The 20131-nt window shown below is 41.2% G+C and overlaps 1 protein-coding gene across 1 annotated transcript in view; it reads left to right on the top strand.

The window, feature by feature from the left end:
- Window positions 1–20131, top strand: part of LOC110591947 (aldehyde oxidase 4-like) — a 58647-nt gene that overhangs the window by 33483 nt on the left and 5033 nt on the right. Inside the window, 12 exon segments of the mRNA XM_021702938.1 lie at window positions 3991–4115; window positions 6119–6252; window positions 7481–7568; window positions 7882–7968; window positions 8153–8344; window positions 9316–9543; window positions 12151–12246; window positions 13516–13644; window positions 16954–17028; window positions 18114–18166; window positions 18596–18710; window positions 18896–18961. Coding sequence (XP_021558613.1) covers window positions 3991–4115; window positions 6119–6252; window positions 7481–7568; window positions 7882–7968; window positions 8153–8344; window positions 9316–9543; window positions 12151–12246; window positions 13516–13644; window positions 16954–17028; window positions 18114–18166; window positions 18596–18710; window positions 18896–18961 — 1388 coding nt within the window.

Here is a 20131-nt window from a genome sequence, read left to right on the forward strand (position 1 = left end):
CTCTCTGTCTCTCATTCTCTCTCTCAAATAAATAAATAAAATCTTAAAAAAAAAAAAAAGCACAAATAATAAGTTTACAGTTTGAAATTTTATGTATCTGTACAAATCTATGTAAACACTACCCACATCAAGATACAGAACACTTCCAGGGTATCTAGCTGGCTCAGTTGGAAGAGCATGCAACTCTTGATCTTGGGGTTGTAAGGTCGAGCCCCACGTTGGGTGCAGAGATTACTTAAAAATAAAATCTTTAGAAATATATATAGAGAACACTTCTAGCAGCCCAGAAAGGTTCCTCTTGCTCTCTCTCAATCAATAACTCTCCCAAAGGTCTTTATCACTACAGAAAAGTTTTACCTCTTTTGAACTTCATACAAATAAAATCTTACAGTATAACTTTCTTTATGCCTACTTCTTTTATTCAACATTGTGTATGGAAGATTCATCCACATTGTAGCATAGATCAGTAGTTCTTTTTCATCATTTAGGAGTATTCCATTGTATAAATAATTCCACAATTTATTTATCCATTCTATCATTGATGGACTGTTTAGCTATTTTCAACATGATGATGTTATGAATAAAGTTTCTATAATATTTTACATATCTTTTGGTGGACATAGCAGTCATTTCCACTGAAATATACCCAGGAGTAGAATTGCTAATTACCTTTAGTAGTTAATGCCAAACATTAAAAAAAAATTTTTGTTCCAAGTTGTACTCCTATTAGCAATTATAAGATTTCCATTTTTCTGTTGTTATCATCAGTCTTTTTAGTTTTATGTAATCTGGTGGAATACTATCTCATTGTGGTTTCCATTGAATTTCTTTGATGACTAATGATATTGAATCCTTTTCATACATGTATTGGCCATTTTTAGATCTGCTTTTGTAAAATATTTGTTCAAGTCTTTTGCCTGTTTTTTAATTAATTACAAGTGATAATTATAATTAATATTATGTTATATTGCCATAATTATATATAATTGATTTTAATATAATTAGTATAATAATTACTCGATTTACTTACAAATTTATAGAAGGTTTCTATGTTTTTGATATAAGTTCTTTGTTGGTTCTAAATATTGCACATATCTTATCCCAGCCTGTGGATTGCATGTTCAACGTCCTCATTATTCTTTTTCATGAACAAAAGTTCTTGATTTTAATGTAGAACAATTTGTCAGTCTTTTCTTTATGGTGCCCAATGTTGTTGAGCCCATGAAGAAATTCTTGCCTATCCAAAGGTCATGAAGATATTTTTCTATGTTTACTCCTAGAATCTTAATAAAATATTTTAGCCTTGACACTGAGGTCTATGATCCATCTCAAATTAATTTTTCTGTCTAGTATGACGCAGGGGTCAAGGTTCAGTTTTTTTCAAGTGGATATCCAGTTGACCCAGCACCATCTATTAAAAACTATCTTTTCCTTTAGTGAATTGCAGTGCAGCTTTTATGGTTTTCCAGGTGTCTACGTATCTATCTTTGTAATAGACCACACTGTCTTACTTGCTGTAACTCTATTTTGAGTTTTGAAATCTGAGAGTGTAATGTCCTTTTGCTAATTCTTTCTCAATATGACCTTAGCTATTATAGGTTCTTTGCATTTCCATATACATTTATCGTCAGCTCATCAATTTTCACTAAAAATAACTTGCTGGGATTTTGACTGGAATCGCATTGAAACAATATCAACTTAGAGAATGGAAATCTTAACAGTATTAAGTTCCAATCCATGAGCAGGATAGACGCTGCCTTTTATTTAGGTTTACTTTAATTTCTCTCAGTAACTGTAGTTTTCACTATAGAGATTTTGCACATCCTTCTTAATATTTATACCTAGTATTTGGTGTTTTATGATGCTGGTTTTTTTTTTTAAGATTTTATTTATTTATTTGACAGAGAGACACAGCGAGAGAGGGAACACAAGCAGGGGGACTGGGAGAGGGAGAAGTAGGCTTCCCGTGGAGCAGGGAGCCCGATGTGGTGCTTGATCCCAGGACCCTGGGACCATGACCTGAGCTGAAGGCAGACACTTAATGACTGAGCCACCTAGGTGTCCCTATGATGCTGTTTTAAATGACATTTATTTTTATTTAATTTTCTACTTGTTTATGTCTAGTATATAAAAAAAAATTAGCTTTTGTCTATTTAGTTTTTTAAATTTTTTATTTAAATTCAATTAGCCAACATACAGTACATCATTAGTTTCAGATGTAGTGTTCAGTAACACCCAGTGCTCATCACATCACGTGCCCTCTGCCACAATTAGCTTTTATATGTTGATCGTGTACCTAAGAACTTTACTAAATTCACTTACTATTTTAATAATTCTCTTGAATTTTATGTATATACAAACATACCATGACAGTTTTATTTCTTTTCCAATCTTGATACTATCATTTATTTGTTGGTTTATTTGTTTGTCTGCTTTGATTTACTGAACTGGCAAAGACCTAGTTAGTATGATTTTTTTTAAGTTTTTTTTAATTTATTAATTTGAGAGAGAGAGAGCACAAGCAGGGGGAGCAGCAGAAGGAAGCAGGCCCCCCCACTGAGCAAGGAGCCCGATGTGGGGCTCCATCCCAGGACTCTGGGATCATGACCTGAGCTGAAGGCAGACACTCAACTGACTGAGCCACCCAGGTGCCCCGATTTTTTTTTAATACCAGTGCCCAAATCCCACCCCATACCAATGAAATCAGAACTTTGAGTACAAGGTGAGAGCATCAGTATTTATCTAAAAGCTCCCCAGATGATCCTAAGGTATATCCAGGATTGAGAAACACAGCTCTTTAAAGAAAATTATTTCCAGTCTTGGGTAAGAGAAAATAGTAATTTTCACAGAATCTGTTACTTTCTTTTTTTTTTTTTTTTAAAGATTTTATTTATTTATTTGAGAGAGAGAGAATGAGAGAGAGCACATGAGAAGGGGGAGGGTCAGAGGGAGAAGCAGACTCCCTGCCGAGCAGGGAGCCCGATGTGGAACTCGATCCAGGACTCCAGGATCATGACCTGAGCCGAAGGCAGTCGCCCAAGCAACTGAGCCACCCAGGTGCCCTGAATCTATTACTTTCTTCTAAAGAGTTGGAAAAGAGTGTTCTGTAAGCTTTTAGTCTTTTATGAAAACCTGGAAGAGAGCTTTTTTTTTGGGGGGGGGGGACCTTTTTTGCATGACTTACATTTTGTTGTCCAAAGAAATAATTTCAAGAAATCCTTTGACTCCTGGCAAAAATAACTCCTCACTTATTTTAACAGCACAGAATCTTTTGGCTAATTTTTGTTGTTGCTGTTATTCTTAATTGAATTATAGTTGACATACATTAAAATAAAAATACTGAAGTATTTAGTATTTTATTTCATTTTAAAGTAAAAATGCCTTCCAAATACTGAAACTAGGGCCAAATGCCTCTTCTGGTATGACCTAGAAAATGATAAGGGTATACTGAGCCAGGCAAAAATCTCAGCTAAACCAGCAGGAGCAGGCTGGTTTTAGGGAAATAAACAACCTCAGCTCTGCCATTTTAAACCTTTGTGTCCTTTCACCAACTACTGATCTTCTGTGACTCAATAATCCTGACATCACCAGACTGAGATACATATTGTTATTACCCTCCCCCCCCCTCCCTGTTTTATAGAGGAGGAAATGAGCTTTTAATAACTTGGCCAAATTCACTAGAGGTGGCGGCACCTGGATGTGTGACCAGGTTAGTCTGTATGCTCAAGTCCAGCACATCATGGATCTCGCCACCCCACTCGACAGATGAGGAAACTGAGGCCAAGAGAGAGGAAGTGAATGACCCAGGGTCAGACAGCTGGTTGTGCACAATAAGTCTTAATTAGAAAATAGAAAAAAGTAGTTTACCAAATGATATAAAGTCCAGCTCTCCAGAAGCTAAAGCAACGCACTCCTCATAAACAAAATACCACTGAGATCCCCCAGCTTGGGACTTTCAACTAAGCATTGTCCTCTGTTTATGACTTACAGGTGAGGCCCATGTAGAAGGGCAGGAACATTTCTACATGGAAACACAAACTATCCTGGTTATCCCAAAACAGGAAGATAAAGAAATGGTGCTATACCTTGGAACGCAGTTTCCGAGTCATGTGCAGGTAACAGGATATTTTTGGAAAATGAGACTCCGGCTAACGGTGTGCTATAAGGCCCTACAACCAGGCACTCTGCTCTGGGGAACTTTGGATTCTTTCCACTCCCGTGACTCAAACTCTCTGTATATTTGACATAAGCTACAGTCCAGAATGAAGAAAATGGGGCAAATATTTCCCTAAAAGGGCAGACTTTTCAAAGAAATGAAAATTTTGCTACCTTTCAAAACATGTGCAAGATTTATCTTACCCTTATAACAATTGATAGTGTAAAACCTAATGTCAGGGAGGTCACAGCCTTAGTATTATATTTAAATTTCCCCTGTGGTTCATTGGTGTCGTTTCTCTGTCTTAATGTTTGCATGCATTGGTGATGCACATTTAAAGTGATTACATTTCCAGTGCAGTAGCAGGTGATTTCCAGGCCTATTCCAGTGGTTGAGATATAAGGCGTTGCTGCACCCAGGCAAGTAAAGGAAATCCTCTGACATCCCCCTCTTCTGAGATATAGAGATGTTGGTTCTAGAATAGTGTCTGGCACAGGGGATACTTAAACAGTTGTACTGGGAGGAGGAGTAATGACAAGCATCACTGAGGGGAAAGCTGAGGGCTTCCTGGTAGAGCAGAGTGAGTTGGTGCCTTGGGGTCCTGCAGGGGTGGATAGGCTCAGTGGGAAGAGGAAGCTGCTATTCAAGGCAAAATGAAAGTCTGAGGGCACTGATGTTGAGCTGGGGTGTGTTTGTGGCCTCCACGGTTGCAAGTTCTGAAGTGGACAGCAGAGGAATGAGGAGTTATGGTTTTGCCCCTAAAAAATTATGTGATCTCCCACAAGTGCCGGGCACCAGTATGTTTTTCTATAAATTGAGGGAGGTGATAAAGATCACCTCTGAGCTCTCTTTTGACAGAGAGTATGCAGCTATGGGCTCCAAATGGATAAAATGTATGTCTCAGGTTACCATTGCTATCTATCATCAATACCTTCTAAGGTACAATTAGTTAACTTCATGAGGCATTTCCCAGCGGTAAGGAGGGTACAGGGTACTCACAGCCCACAGCCCAGAACCCCGGGGCAATATCTAAAGCAGGCCGAATAAAGGATTTGAATAGATAAAGAAGGTCTATGAATGACTAATAAGCACACAAAAAGATGCTCACAGCTTTGTCACTAAGGAAATGTACATCAAAATCACAATGAGATACCACTCTACATCCACTAGAATGGCTGTAATCAAAAGACAGTAACAAATGTTGATGAGGATGTGGAGAAATTGAAACCTTCATACATTGCTGATGGGCATGAAAAATGGCACAGCCTGGAAAATAGCATGGCAGTTTCTAAGGATATTAAAGATAGTGACTACATAACCCAACAATTCCATGACTAGGTATCTACCTGAGAGAACTGAAGTCATCTACCCACACAAAAATTTATGCGTGAGTGTTCATAGCAGCATTGCTTACAATAGCCAAAAGTGGAAACAGTCCAAACGCCCATCAATTGATGAATGGGTGAACAAAACATGGTATATCCATACAGTGGAATATCATTCAGCCATGAAAAGAATGAAGTACAGTTACATGCTACAACATGGACAACATGCTTTCAACAACCTTGAAAACATTATGCCAAGTGAAAGAAGCCAGTCACAAAAGACCACATATTGTATGATTAAGTTTATATGAAATGTTTCAAACAGTAAATCTATGGAGACAAAAAGTAAATCAGTAGTTGCCTAGTGCTGGCGGGGCTGGAGGAAGATAAGGAGTGACTGCTCAGTAGATCCAGGGTTTCTTTGGGGACGCTTAAATGTTCTCAGATTATGGTGATGGCTGCACAACTCTAAAGATTCTAAGTTATGGAACTAAGTATGTTCTAAGTATTTGTTCTAAGTAAATGTTCTATTTGTTGAATTACGGGGCTTCTTCAACTAGGCAGAGGGGAAGCACACAGGTGAGGAAATAAACTATCAAATTGCACTGACGTGGCTTTGGGGACTTACCTCTTGCAGGAATTTGTGGCTGTAGCATTAAACATTCCAAGGAGTAGAATCGCCTGCCATGTGAAAAGAACTGGAGGAGGGTTTGGGGGAAAAGTGACCAAGCCTGCTGTGCTGGCAGCCATCAGTGCTGTAGCCGCCAACAAGTAAGAGTCGCAATAGCCGCTGTTAATGGCAGCCGTCCTGGCCCTGCAGAGACCATCGTGTCCTTCTGGTCCTGCACCCCAGCTTCCGTCCCACGGGTCACAGCCTTTCGTCTCTGGGGACGGGGTGGGGGGGGGCAGGTAGCAGGTCAGGGAAGGAACACTGGACCTGAGCCAGAGGATCTGTGTTCTAGTCCTGCTCTTGAACTGCCACTCACTCACAAGGTCACCTTGATAAGCCACTTCAGTTTCTTCACCCATAAATTGGTGAAAATAATATCTACTTGTCTTGTAAGATTATTGTGTAAAATAGATGTAATCACTGTGTGTCTTGACTCAGATGTAACCATGTATTGCTTTTTCATTGACTTTAACTCTTTAAAATGTTTATGTTTTAAATTGTTAAAGTAAATCAAACTGAGATTGCCTGAGTGGAAGGAGGGTCAAAACCCTAACCTTATAAGGGACATGTTTTGTCATGAAATAAACCAGGGTCTGCTGCTCCTGGGAATATTCACTTAGCCTCTGCATTATCCAGAGGGAATAGCCAGACACAGGAATAGCCATGACTTTTGTGAACCTTATAACTACTAAACCTCTCATAAATATTCAAGACAAACTTAACTTATCCTAGGCTACCACTACAAAAAGAAAAACTGTGAACGACCTTAGCTCATTGGCACTTTCCAACAATAGAAAAGGCTGTCTTATACATATGGGTGTGCAGGCACTGAGAACATTCCTTCAGAAGCCAGAGGAGTCCTCGATGGACATTTTATGAACATGGAGGCTGAATGAAAAGGAGCCTGAGCTCAACAGAGCATTGGTTCTCAACTTTTCCAGCCTCAACATCCCCCATGGCAGTTATTTTAATGCCCCATTTAATATCCCAAAGTAAAGTTCATAATAATATAACCTACTTATACACATAATAGCAAAATAATCATACAATGCCTTAATGTTATATTAAAAAAATTAAAGGAAAGTAACTTACAATGAAATAATGTAGCATTTCGATATATAAATTCTCAGACATGACTAAATCAGGATAATAATAGTAATCGTGTTTTTTTAATTTTAATGTTCCCACAAACTTCTGAAATGTTGTTTAAAGCATGTAACTTCCCTCATTAAAAACCACTAAGCCTGATTATCTCAAGCCCCCTTCCCCATCTCTTTGTCTCTACAATTTATGAAGCATCCAGCATATTAATAGAGTCATTTCCTATAGGACTGGCTGCCCAATCCGGTTTATTCTAGAGCGTGGTGACGACATGCTGATAACTGCTGGCCGCCACCCACTCCTGGGAAAATACAAAGTGAGTGAGATCAGAAATTTTAGGAAACGGCCTAAAACATTGTTCAGTGATAACCAACCAACCAACCAGCCAACCAACAGGAAGAACAATTACTAAATTCCATACCATCCAGGAATATTTGGATGCTGCCTACAACCGACCAGAACTTTCTGTTGGGATCCTAGTCAACTTGGGCATCAGCCTCAGTGTCCCTCTGGTGACTGTCACTTCGAACCATGTTCATAAATTAGGTAGACTGACAACTGTGATCACATGTGTTTGTGTAGTAATGTGGTTGTATTGAGAAAGTGGTTTTATTTATATCACTTTGCAGATTGGATTCATGAACAATGGTGTGATCAAAGCTGCTGATGTTGAATATTATATCAATGGTGGATGCACTCCTGATGAGTCTGAGTCGGTAAGAAATATGCTTTTCCCAGAGGCTACCAGTTGAGCTGTATGTGTCATACTTTATTTGCATGAATATTTGTCATATAAAACAGATAAGTTCTGTGAAGCATTCTAGTTAGAGATAAAATTAGGTTAAGTGGTTTTGAATATTTGATAGATGTGAATTCTTGTTTTGTTTTGCTTTAATTCAGGTAACGGAGTTCATTGTGCTGAAATCTGACAATGCATATTATATTCCTAATTTCCGGTGCCGGGGTAGGCCCTGCAAAACAAATTTGCCATCCAACACGGCCTTCCGAGGATATGGCTTCCCCCAGGCTGCAGTGGTAGTAGAAGCTTACATAACTGCTGTGGCATCTCAGTGTAACTTATCCCCTGAAGAGGTAATAAGTCAGAACCCCCTAAGGAAACAGCTTTGGTTCAAATATATCTTGAGTACCTACATATAACATTGTATCCGCTTCTAAGTAGATATAAAGAAATAAAGTACACCATCTGTGTATCAGTTAGCTTTTGATATGTAACAAGTCAACCACAAAATTTAATGGACTAAAATAACACAAAGTATTTCTTATGGTTCTCAGGGTCAGCTGGGTAGCTCTTCTGATCTGAGCCAGCTCAGCTGGAGTTTTATGGTTTAAGACAGCTTCATTTACGTGTCTGATAGTCACTGGGCCAATTAGTCTAGGGAGCATCTCAGCTGAGAAGGGTCATGTCCACTTCACAGAGTCTCATCCTCCAGCAGACTAGCCCAAATTAGTTCTCATGGTGGTGGTCACAGGGTTCCCAAGAGTGGCAGGAATGTGGCAAGCCCACAAGTGTCTGCCTGTATTAATATGTATTAATATGCCCCATGGGCCAGACCAAGTCATATGGCCAATCCCAGAGTCAGGGTGAAATCACCTAAGAGCATGAATACAGAGAATGAAATGATTGCCATTTGTGCAAACATTCCACCACAGCTCCAGATTTTGAGGAGCTAATTTGAACAGTTAAGAATAAGGAAATGTTGTGTAGGGGTAGAATAATTTTGAGTGGGGAGAATTTTGTCTCACCACTAACAAAACTTGTGACAGGGCTGCTATTTCTCAGGGTTATGGTGAAGTTAACTGAGATAATACACTTACCCTACAGCCTGGAGCAGATGAAGCGTTCACCAGTAGTTTCTATTGTTATTGTGGTTATTGTTGTTATTGTGATGTTTACATATGTATATTTGCACTTGCATATTTATAGCCATTTAAATAGTTTCCTTTTTTAGAAAGACTTTCTTCATATCAGGTATTTAACAAAAACCCATGCTCCGCTAATGGAATAAGCATATATCCTTAAAATCCATTTTATTGTCTTTCAGGTTAAAGAAATAAACATGTATAAGACAATTAATGAAACAACCTACAAGCAGACATTTAATCCAGAGCCCTTGCGAAGATGCTGGAAAGAATGTCTGGAGAAATCTTCATTCTCTGCTAGGAAACTGGCTGCAGAGGAATTTAACAAAAAGAACTACTGGAAGAAGAGGGGGCTTGCTGTGGTCCCCATGAAATTTACCGTTGGGTTCCCTGTGGCCTACTACAATCAGGTGAGGTTGAGAGAGGTGTCTGTCTTCTCACCAGAAGCCCTTTTCCACACGACTGGCTGTCTGAAAACAGCAATCTCGTGCAACTAGGGATGGTCCCTCTGGGGAGAAAGACGAAACCGGGGCAGATTCCTACAGCAGGGAACAAAGTGGGTTTAGGCAAGCGTTGGGCGCCACAGGTATCAGGGCAGATCGGGTGCGACATGGTACCAGGGGCTCAGAAAGCCATCAATGGGCAAAGTCTAGCTCAAGGGGCCTGACCTTGGGCAGGGCCCCAAACATAAGCATTGGGGCCTGGGGTCTCATTTCAAATCCATGAGAGAATCGGGAGAAATAAGAGGATCTCTTTCTCTCTTTCCTAAATTCTTAGTGGCAGCAGTGGGGTCATTTGAAGACAGAGCTTTCAAAAACTCACGAGAACAGACAGAGCCACCCCGTTGGTGCAGGAACTTGGAGTTACTGTGTGAAAGCTTGGTGACTGGTGTGCCTTGTTTTTAGTGTCACCTTGAACAGTGTTTCATGGGGCTCTGCTCTGGATGCTGTCTTATTTTTTGCTTCTATCCCCATCAACCTCTGAACTGTCCCCTTAACAAACCTATGCCGAGGAAGGAATAGAGGCCCCCTTCACAGTATGAATGTCTCTCACCCGATTATCTTCCGGATACACCTTTCCTCGGTGCCCACGAACAAGGCAGAGAGCAAAATGAGAGGGCAAGGGGGGAAGGCCAGCTGCTCCGCTTGGAGCAGCTGCTGTCTTGCCCCCCCGGGCGGCGGGGCGGGGAGGGCTTCTCAAGCTACAATAACATGCAAGACCCCCTTGAAAGGAAAAAAATTTCTGTGGACTCTCAATGATCACTTACATGATTTATTTTGATGTTATTTAACTGTGAATAATCTCAAAACAAGGAATAAGCTTCCTATAGCTCTTATGCCTTTATAAAATACAAACAAAACTGGAAGTTAAAAATTATATTATAAATGCCAGTAAGAAAATAGTAACATTACCTTAACGTAGTAGAAGATGTGGCTTCTTCTTCTTCTTTTTTTTTTTTTTAAGATTTTATTTATTTGGCAGAGAGAGACACAGTGAGAGAGAGAGCACAAGCAGGGGGAGAGGGAGAGGGAGAAGCAGGCTTCCCGCCGAGCGGGGAGCCCGATTCGGGGCTCGATCCCAGGACCCTGGGATCTTAACCTGAACCGAAGGCAGACGCTTAACGACTGAGCCACCGGGCCCCCCCAAGATGTGGCTTCTTTAAAACTCAATCCTCGCTCACAAAATGATGGTAGTTCTGGCTGCTGCTGTACAAGGCATTTTGAAATCTTTATCCTAAATGTCTACGTAGGGTGTGCTGACTCACCGTCCCACCACTTGTCTACGAGATGCCCCATTAATTAAAGTAGTCCTACTTAGTGGTTGTACAATCATCAACATAAAATGTAACATGGGATCTGAAAGCATGTGGCAATACTCATTGTTACATGGTTATCCATTACTCTCGTTAGATTATCATAAGGTGAAAACACAGAGTTTAAAAGTTCTTGTAGAGAACTTGACAGTCCTGAGAATACAGTCTCAGACTCAAGAGACCGGCATAGGTAAATTAGTTGATATTTTCCATACTTGGTAGCAGGGGCACAGGCCATCAGCACAGGGGTCGAGGTCCCAAGGAGGCACCTGCAGGATGCTGGGCCACATGCACCAGCACGAGAGAGGAATTGCTCTAAAGAAGAAGTCCAGCAACTTGCAAACCACCTAACGTAGGCCAGCCTCCTCCCTCCTAAAGCCTGGTTCCTGGAGCCATGTGCACAGACTGTGGGTTCTTCCACTGGAACAGTCAGCCCCAGAGAGAGACAACAGCAGTGAGTTTGAAGGAGACAGCCTGGCATGGGAGTGGAGGACACTGGGCTCAAGTTAGGAGTTGTGGGTTCCAGTGCTGACTCTGTCACAAACTAAGCACCTGGGTCTGGCCATTCTCCTCCTCTCCAGGCTTCTGTTCCCCCATGTGCAAAGTGAAAAATTTGGACCAAATCGGTGGATTCCAAACCTGGCCAATCATCAGAATCACCTGGGAGCTTAAAAAATACATGTTTAGGCTCCACCTCCAAACTTCTACTGAGTTGAAATTTCCAGAATGAGACCCATACTTTTTCCCTACCATGATGCTGAAGGTCAGCAACATTTGGAAACCATTAAAACATCTCAAGGTTCTCCCAGCTCCTCTAGGATCCCAGGCAGTTTGTGCCCAGAAATTTACTCATACAGGTTCTATTTGCTTTAAAATGAATTTTCATGCCTGGAGAGAAGAATAATAAACTACCGTACAAGTTGAGGCTTTGGAGTGGCCTCAAAGCAATGACACAAGGCCTCCAGAGGCCAGGGACTGGTAGGAGGGGAGATGAGCCACCATTCAGACATTGACATTGATGGTTCTCCAGTCTGGGGTTTCTTGACAGGGGTTGTCTTTTGCTACCTGTGAAGGCTTTCTTCCCTAGTGCAGATGGTGAGAGATTGGCTCAATAAAGCAAAACCGTTCATCTGGCAACCTCAGCTAAACTCTCAGCAACATTTGGCCTCATCGTTTTCCAAACTGGTGTAATTATTTCCCCTAGGCTGCTGCTCTAGTCCACATCTATCTTGATGGCTCCGTCTTGGTGGCTCATGGTGGCTGTGAAATGGGACAAGGCCTTCACACCAAAATGATTCAGGTGAGATAAGTGCCCGTCATCACCACTGTAGCAAAGTAGAGCCCCTTACCGTCAGCTGAGCAGGAGAAATACCATCACGCTACATGCATGGATCCACTGTAAGACTGTTCTTGATTTCAGGAATGCAGACAGCAGGGGGGTGAGGGAAGCAAGTGTTAGAACTGAGGAAATATGTGATCTTATTCTTCCTGAACAAAAAAAATCAGGTCTTCTGAAAAATGTGATTCCAGTTGTTTGTTTGTTTGAAGATTTTATTTATTTATTTGACAGAGAGAGACACAGCGAGAGAGGGAACACAAGCAGGGGGAGTGGGAGAGGGAGAAGCAGGCTTCCCGCGGAGCAGGGAGCCTGATGTGGGGCTCGATCCCAGGACCCTGGGACCATGACCTGAGCCGAAGGCAGACGCTTAATGACTGAGTCACCCAGGCACCCCGTGATTCCAGTTTCTAAAGATAAAATATTTTTCAGCTTTGTGGCACCTGCTCAAAGCAATACTATGTTAATTCAGATCTTCAGTTAAAAATGGATGTGTTTAAAAGGATGAGAAATTATGTTCATAGAATTCACAATCTACTTAGGAACGCCACATGACTGGCCATTCTGTGTACTAATTCAAAGACGTGTTTCTAATACTTTTTAAAGAGCAAGCGATTATTTGTAATAGGAAATTTTTCCTTCTTTTTTTAATATTAAATAAGAATTTGTTAAATATGACACCTGAATCAAATTTTGGGAGCAGGTATGTGTGGGGGAGGTGGAGGGAAACAAAGCTTCTCTCCCAATGAGAAATAGGGAGAAGATACTTTCCTTAAGGAAATAATATTATTTGAGTGCTTGGAATTAGGAAATTACAAAAATCCACAGGGCCTTCTTCGAACATATCTTGCTTCTTTACAACAAAATCCTTATGCCCGCAAAATGTCCCACAAAAGAACCATAATCTGCTAAATTATCTGTAAATCACAAGCAGATGAAGGTAAAACAATAAGACCAGGCCTCAACCTCGCCTGCTGCATGTGTCCTACTAAACTAGATGTCCAAGATGACTGTACCGCTCTTATGAAACTGGTATAAAAACCAAGCACAAAAGGATTCTTTGGTTGCTTCAAACTCATAATCTACATATAAAATCCAAGATGCTATCTTAAATATTTGTCCCAATAGGACAGTCAGGTTTTATACTCAGTTCAAAAAAAGAACTAAAAAGTTTTTAATATGGGGGGGTGCTTAAAGTCAATGAAACAAAGAATGTTCTTCTGCTTCCGGCAGGTGGCTAGTCGAGAACTGAACATCCCCCGGTCGTATATACACCTGTCTGAAACAAGCACCGTCACAGTGCCCAATGCTAGCTTCACGGCAGCGTCGATGGGGACAGACATCAACGGGAAGGCTGTACAGGTGACTTTTCTCTCAGTTGTCAGTCATCAGTGACAGTGCTGGAGGAGACCTTGTCCCACCCCTTCTTTTATGGAAGATGAAACTGAGTCCGAGAGAGGTCAAGTGGCTGGTTGCAGATCATCCCGCTAATTAGCTGCGGAGCCAGGGCTCCAAGGCCAGTTTTCTGAGGCTCCCATCTGGTGCTCTTTCTACTGTCCTGGGCTGCTTTTCATAATTAATGTTTGGTTGCATGTACAACCTGCAACTTTCAGCAGCCTCCCAATATATGAGAGAATCCCTCCCTGCTCTTACCCCAGCACACCAGAGAAGTGCAGAGTAATCGCATCACTAACAGGGCATCCTCATTCCAGGAAGGGCTTGACCTGTCTTTTAACCTCTCTAAGGATCAGTTTCTTCTTCTGCAAAACTTCACCCAAATACCACCCATCTCATAGAATCACTGGGTGGCTTGCAGAGATCATGCAACAAAGCCACCACCACCTCCTCCCTTCTCCCCACCCTCCAACCTCCAGAAAACCACTGATTGACCATTAGTCACCCACAAAAGACAAACACCAAATTTAAAGAGAAAATTTCAGCCTGTTGAATATGCCCATATATCATGTGAACCATGGATTCCCAAAGTATGTTCCTTGGAACAGTGGTCCCATGATGTTCTCAGTGGGAAAAAAGGATTCTGTAGTCAACAAGTTTGGAAAATGTTGCATAGTACATCCTACTCATAGAGGCTTATGATGCATATTAGCATAATAAATGCTCTGACAAGTCCTGCAGTATAGAAACCTCTTTAACTTTGTTTCACTGTTTTACCCAAGCTTGCTTACCCATGAAAACATTTTCATTCATAAAACCCCTCCTAATACCTATAGAATCAGCACCCAAGAAAAACTGTCCAGGAAATTCTAATTCAGTTAAAACATGTAGGTGACTGAGTCCATTTTTTACCTTTTATCTAGATTCTAGTTGCCTTGCAAGCACAGGTGGCACAAAGACACCCAGTGCATGGCTAGACATAGTCTCAGGCATTGATAAAGCAGACATACTAAAAAAAGAAAAAAAAAGGAAACTGAATATTTTTTAAAATATTTTTATATTTTATAATGAAGAATCATCGTAAAAAAGTCATCAATTTGTGTGACTTCTTCACACTTATTTTACTGATCCCACATTGATTTAACGAACATTTACAGAGGGCCTGCCATGTGCTAGGTAGTATAAGCACTAAGGGTCGGTAAAGCAGTAAGTGAAACAGGACAAAGTCCAAAGAGCTTGATCTCATAGAGCTTACATTTAAGCAGACAATCAATCAATCAATCAATCCTTGACCCAGGTTGTGAACACAGCAAGAAAAGAAGCCATGCAGGTTATTTGGGAGCAGAGGGAGCTAGCTTACTATGCTCGAGAAGCTGCAGCAGGCCTGGGGGACTGGAGCAGAGAGAGCAAAAGGGAGCAAGGTAGAAGAGCTAAGAAAGATAGTGGAGGAGTGAGATTGCGGTGTATATGTTTATTCTTGAAGCTGGATAAGGGGGCTAGCGCATTATTCTCTCGACATTTATCTATTTAAAATTTTTCTGTAATGCAAAAAAAGCTGGAAAATTTTGTATCTGGCATTTAGAGCTTCAATAGAGGGAAGTGACCCTACCAAGGTGAGAGAATTCTCCATACAAAGAAAGGAGTTTGGGAGGTCACAAAAGAATGAAATTGTTCTCTGCAATATCTCACTCTCTTAAAGGGAAGACTGTCAGACTGCTGAGTGTAAAGTTATGTGTAGGAGTACAAGGTCAGGACACAATTAGGAGAAGAATACCTGATATTTGGGCAGGCAGGAACCCTGTGACTTAGCTTTGCCTCAGTGTGGCCCTCTTTTGGAAGGCACCCATTTGTAATAAGGTCAGTGATTGAAAGCTGAATGAACCAGCAAAGAGATTTATGAAAACAAGGATCTCTGGGGTGCCTGGGTGGCTCAGTCAGTTAGGCGGCTGACTCTTGGCTCAAGTCATAATCTTAGGGTCCTGGGATCGAGCCCTGTGTCAGGCTCCCTGCTCAGTAGGGAGTCTGCTTCAGGATTCTCTTTCCCTCTGCCCTTCCCCCTACCCACTCTCTCTCTGTCTCTCTCTAAAATAAATAAATTTTAAAAAAAGAAAGAAAGAAAACAAGGATCTCCCTAACATGTGAGAAGCCAGAAACCATTTCCCAAAAAGAGGATGATAGAAAAGGAGCAGAAACTAAGAGGGGGCATGAGAGGTGATCTGAGGCTGAGGTGAGTACATAAGGGCAGGCATGAACAGATTCATGTTTGAATTAGGGGTGGAAGCCAAATTGGGGCCCACTGATACCAGGAGTCAGCAGGTGTAATCTCAAGGGTCCAAGATTTCACCTCAATCCTTCTTATTTTCATTTTACTGATGTTTTAAAAATTTAAAAAGCACACTTTGCATCATCAGAATGACCACTTTGTAAGTGGAGTGTTGCCATGAGATCTCTGCCCACATTTGGGACCAAGAAGTATACTTTGTGTTAAGGCAACAAGAAAAGAGCAGTGATGGACTTCATAGGTAAATGCTGTTTTTTCTTACCCAGTGAAGAGCTGATGATGGCAAGGTATAAAGTGCAGATGAAAATGTAGTGGCGATTTACATAAGAAGAACGGAGAGAAAATTGCTCTGTCGGCTGGCACGCCACAGGCACACTGAACTCCACCGTCCGTGGGCGAGAGCAGCCAATACGGCCGCATTCCAAGCAGCAGTTCAGCTTCAGAGAAACAGCATCATTACCCAACTAAATTAATGTTGTTATTTTGAATTTTACTGGTATATAGATTGGTTTATGTGCTTTGTCGTTTTATTTTTGCTTTGGAGGTACAAAAGAGCTAACTCTAAGGAGACTCAACCTAGCTTTATGTTAGCATATATTAAAACAACATTATAATAAAAATAATGGGTTAGCCTGGTGATGGGTATTAAAGAGGGCACGTACTGAATGGAGCACTGGGTATTATACTCAGACAATGAATCATGGAACACTACCTCAAAAACTAATGATGTACTGTATGGTGATCAACATAACATACTAAAATTAAAAACAAAACAAAACAAATAATAATGGGCATCAACATCTCAAGATCCACAAGAATATTTGTTTCCTTCAAAGGGGTTCCCTACATTACGCAACTTTAAGAATCTCTGCCTACAGGACTAGCAAGCAGGTTCACAAAACTGACAGATTCCCTTTGAATTGATTTGAATATTTAACATTTTGCTATTTCCTGTGCCTTTTATTTCCGATGTGATTTCAAATATTTATTTTTAGAATGCCTGCCAAATTCTTATGGCCCGTCTTCAGCCAATCATCAGAAAAAACCCTAAAGGAAGATGGGAGGAATGGGTGAGTATTCTCTTTATTACTCCTGCCAGGAAAAGTCAGATACATCCAGATGGGCAATGGCCCTAAGTGCCTGGGCTGATGGGTGGTGCCCATTCAAGAAACAAAGCATTTATTAACACTTACTTCTGCCTTTCTGAAAAAGCAAAAGCGATGTCTGGATTCACTGAAACTTGATTTTATTTCAGAGCCTGATTTCTCACAGAGCATGGTAAGAGCATGGGCTCTAAAGTAAAACACACATTAGGGTTACTGTCCCTGCTCTGTCACTACTAGCACTGGGAGACAAGTTCCACCCTCAGTGCCTCAGGACCTTGGTTTTCTCACCAGAGCAACAGAGATAATAGCAGTCCTACTATCAAAGGATTACTCTATTTTTAATAATAATTATTATCATTACCATTAGTATTCTTGTTCCTAGCTCTACCCAGGTTACTCCAGTAGGGAAGCTGACATAATATACTGAGACCGCCAGTGAAATTATTTGGGAAAAAAGCAGAGTAAAAGTACATACATATATAGACAGACACATACACATATAAACGTGTTGTATATATACGTATCTGTGTAGATACTTACATACAAAAGTACATGAATATGGTCTAGCCCTCTCCTTAATTTAAAAAGCCAGAAAGGGGGATACATCCTGGGTGGCTCAGATGGTTAAGCATCTGCCTTCAGCTCAGGTCATGATCCCAGGGTCCTGGGATCGAGTCCCGCATCGGGCTCCCTGCTCTGCGGGGAGCCTGCTTCTCCCTCTCCCTCTCCCTCTGCTTGTGCTCTCTCTCTCTCTCTCTCTCACAAATAAATAAATAAAATCTTAAAGATTTAAAAAAATAAAAAGCCAAAAAGGGTTAAAAAATAATAAACTTTACACTGTGCAACCCAAAACACTAAAGGGCCTCAGAGCATAGCTAGCAGCTGCCCCTACACACCTCTCTTGAAAAGCATAACCTGTGGCTTGTACAAGGCGTACATCTCAACTGAGGTGAATGTGCGTAGAAAGCTTGCTCCAAACAGGAGGAGGAAGGTATTTTTCATTACTTTCCCTAAATTTATATTTCTTTGTAACCAATCATCTCTTCCAGGTTGCAGAAGCCTTCGAAGAATCCATCAGTCTCTCGACTACTGGATATTTCAAGTAAAGGACATTTTTACTTTGGGTTAGATTACAGCTGGGCAGAGATGGTGCACACTCATCCGTCCAAACAGATGCCCGGAGAGCCCGGGAGCTCTGCTGTGTCCCCCCTGTCAGCCCTCAGTCCTGGGTCATGGCAGGGAGGTCTAGGGACTCCACCAGGAGGGACACCACAGCTGTTGACACACACTCGAAAACCCATTCCACTAACTGCCTGCTGGAGGGTAGGGGTCAGACAGTAGTGTGCCTTCTCCCCGTGCCTGTGGTGGAACTCTACAACTCTGATCACACACCCCCTTGCCGAAGAAGGGGAGGGAGGCCGGCAGCCGTGGGGTGGGTGCTCCGTTTATCTCCAGGCCCCACAGTACAGTGGCAATGAAACCACTAGTGGGGAAAGGGCCTGTCCTTTTCTCTGCTGATTTCTCTTCTCAGAGGCTACCAGACATATATGGACTGGGAGAAGGAGAAAGGTGACCCCTATCCATATTATGTTTATGGAGCATCCTGTTCTGAGGTTGAAGTTGACTGTCTGACTGGGGCTCATAAGGTAAAGAGCAACATTTGTGTTCACCATCTGCATAGTGTAAATACAAACACTGACGTGTTTTCCATGCTGTACGTGAGAATCAGCTTGATCCTCCAGGTGGAAGAACCAGGGACAGATATATAATTTTAGTAAAGATCTATTTTAAATAAATCATATTTTCCACTATATATTTTCTCTTGGAACAGCTCCTTAGGACTGACATCTTCATGGATGCTGCTTTCAGCATAAACCCAGCCGTGGACATTGGACAGGTGCGTGATACCAGGACCCTCTGACCACAGGAACTTTTGATCAGTTCCATTCAGAAAAGTATTTCCCAGAATCCTCCAAATGTTGTTTACACCTGGTGCAAGTACTCTGCAGTATATATTATATATTTTACATACACACACACAAATAGATAAAATATTAGAAGAAAATTCAAGAAAAAGTTAACAATCATTGTCTTTGTATGGCAGGAATATGTGTGACTTATCCTGCTTTATAATTCTCAGTGCCTTCTAATTTTTCTTCATGAATGTTCATAATTAGGGAACACTATGTAAATACATAATAATAAAGTTACATTAGTATTCATATTAATATTAAATTTAAACAGACTGCAATTTAGGGAAATATAAAAGAAAAAGAAATACTTAAACATAATTTTTTGCCTCCTGCCGAATTTAATTCTGATTTTGATCTTGCAAACAATAAAATTAACTCACCAAAAGTCTTTTTAAACTTTGAGTTAAAACCTTTCCAGCTGTTGGTATAGCTTTGCTTTTTTCTAGCCTTGTTACTGAAGGTGGAGCCAGTGGACCAGCCACATCAGTCCACCTCAGACCTACTAACCGGCCCCCAGGTGAGGCAGGGCAGCTGGTCCCCGGTGTCCACCTGAGTAGCATGCTGGAGCAGTTGAGCAGCTTGGCATCACACCTGACGGACACATGGTGCTTTCATCTGCCAACAGGTTCCCAGCATCCTAAGTCCTAAGAGATTGGTTTACCTGGGTTGGCCATTGGGCTTTATAAGGAACAATTTTATTGATCCCTCTGTGCTTCTCAAAATGTGGTCCTCAGACTCTGCAACAGAAGAACTTGTAAGTGTTTATTGGAAACATGGATTCCTGTACCCAGGAATTCAGCCCAGGCTTAGACTTATTCCATCTTAACTTTCCTGGGCTGAGACAGAAACCGGCACATTTAACCTGTACCTGAAATTCATCTTAAGTCTGTAAAGTTTGAGAACACAGCTCACCCAGTCCTTGCCTCCCCTTCCCTTTCTTACCCCCTCCTCCCAGCTCCTTTCTGCCTCTTTATTGTTTAAGCAAAGGCAGAAAGGGAGATGTCATGATGAGGAAAACCCTACATTTGTCTCATTAGAAAAGGAAAGAAAACTAGAAGTATGTTAGACTTGATCTCTTAGACTTCGATCTTTTC

Source organism: Neomonachus schauinslandi, chromosome 3 (assembly GCF_002201575.2).
Source record: "Neomonachus schauinslandi chromosome 3, ASM220157v2, whole genome shotgun sequence".
In the NCBI taxonomy this organism is placed as follows: domain Eukaryota; kingdom Metazoa; phylum Chordata; class Mammalia; order Carnivora; family Phocidae; genus Neomonachus; species Neomonachus schauinslandi.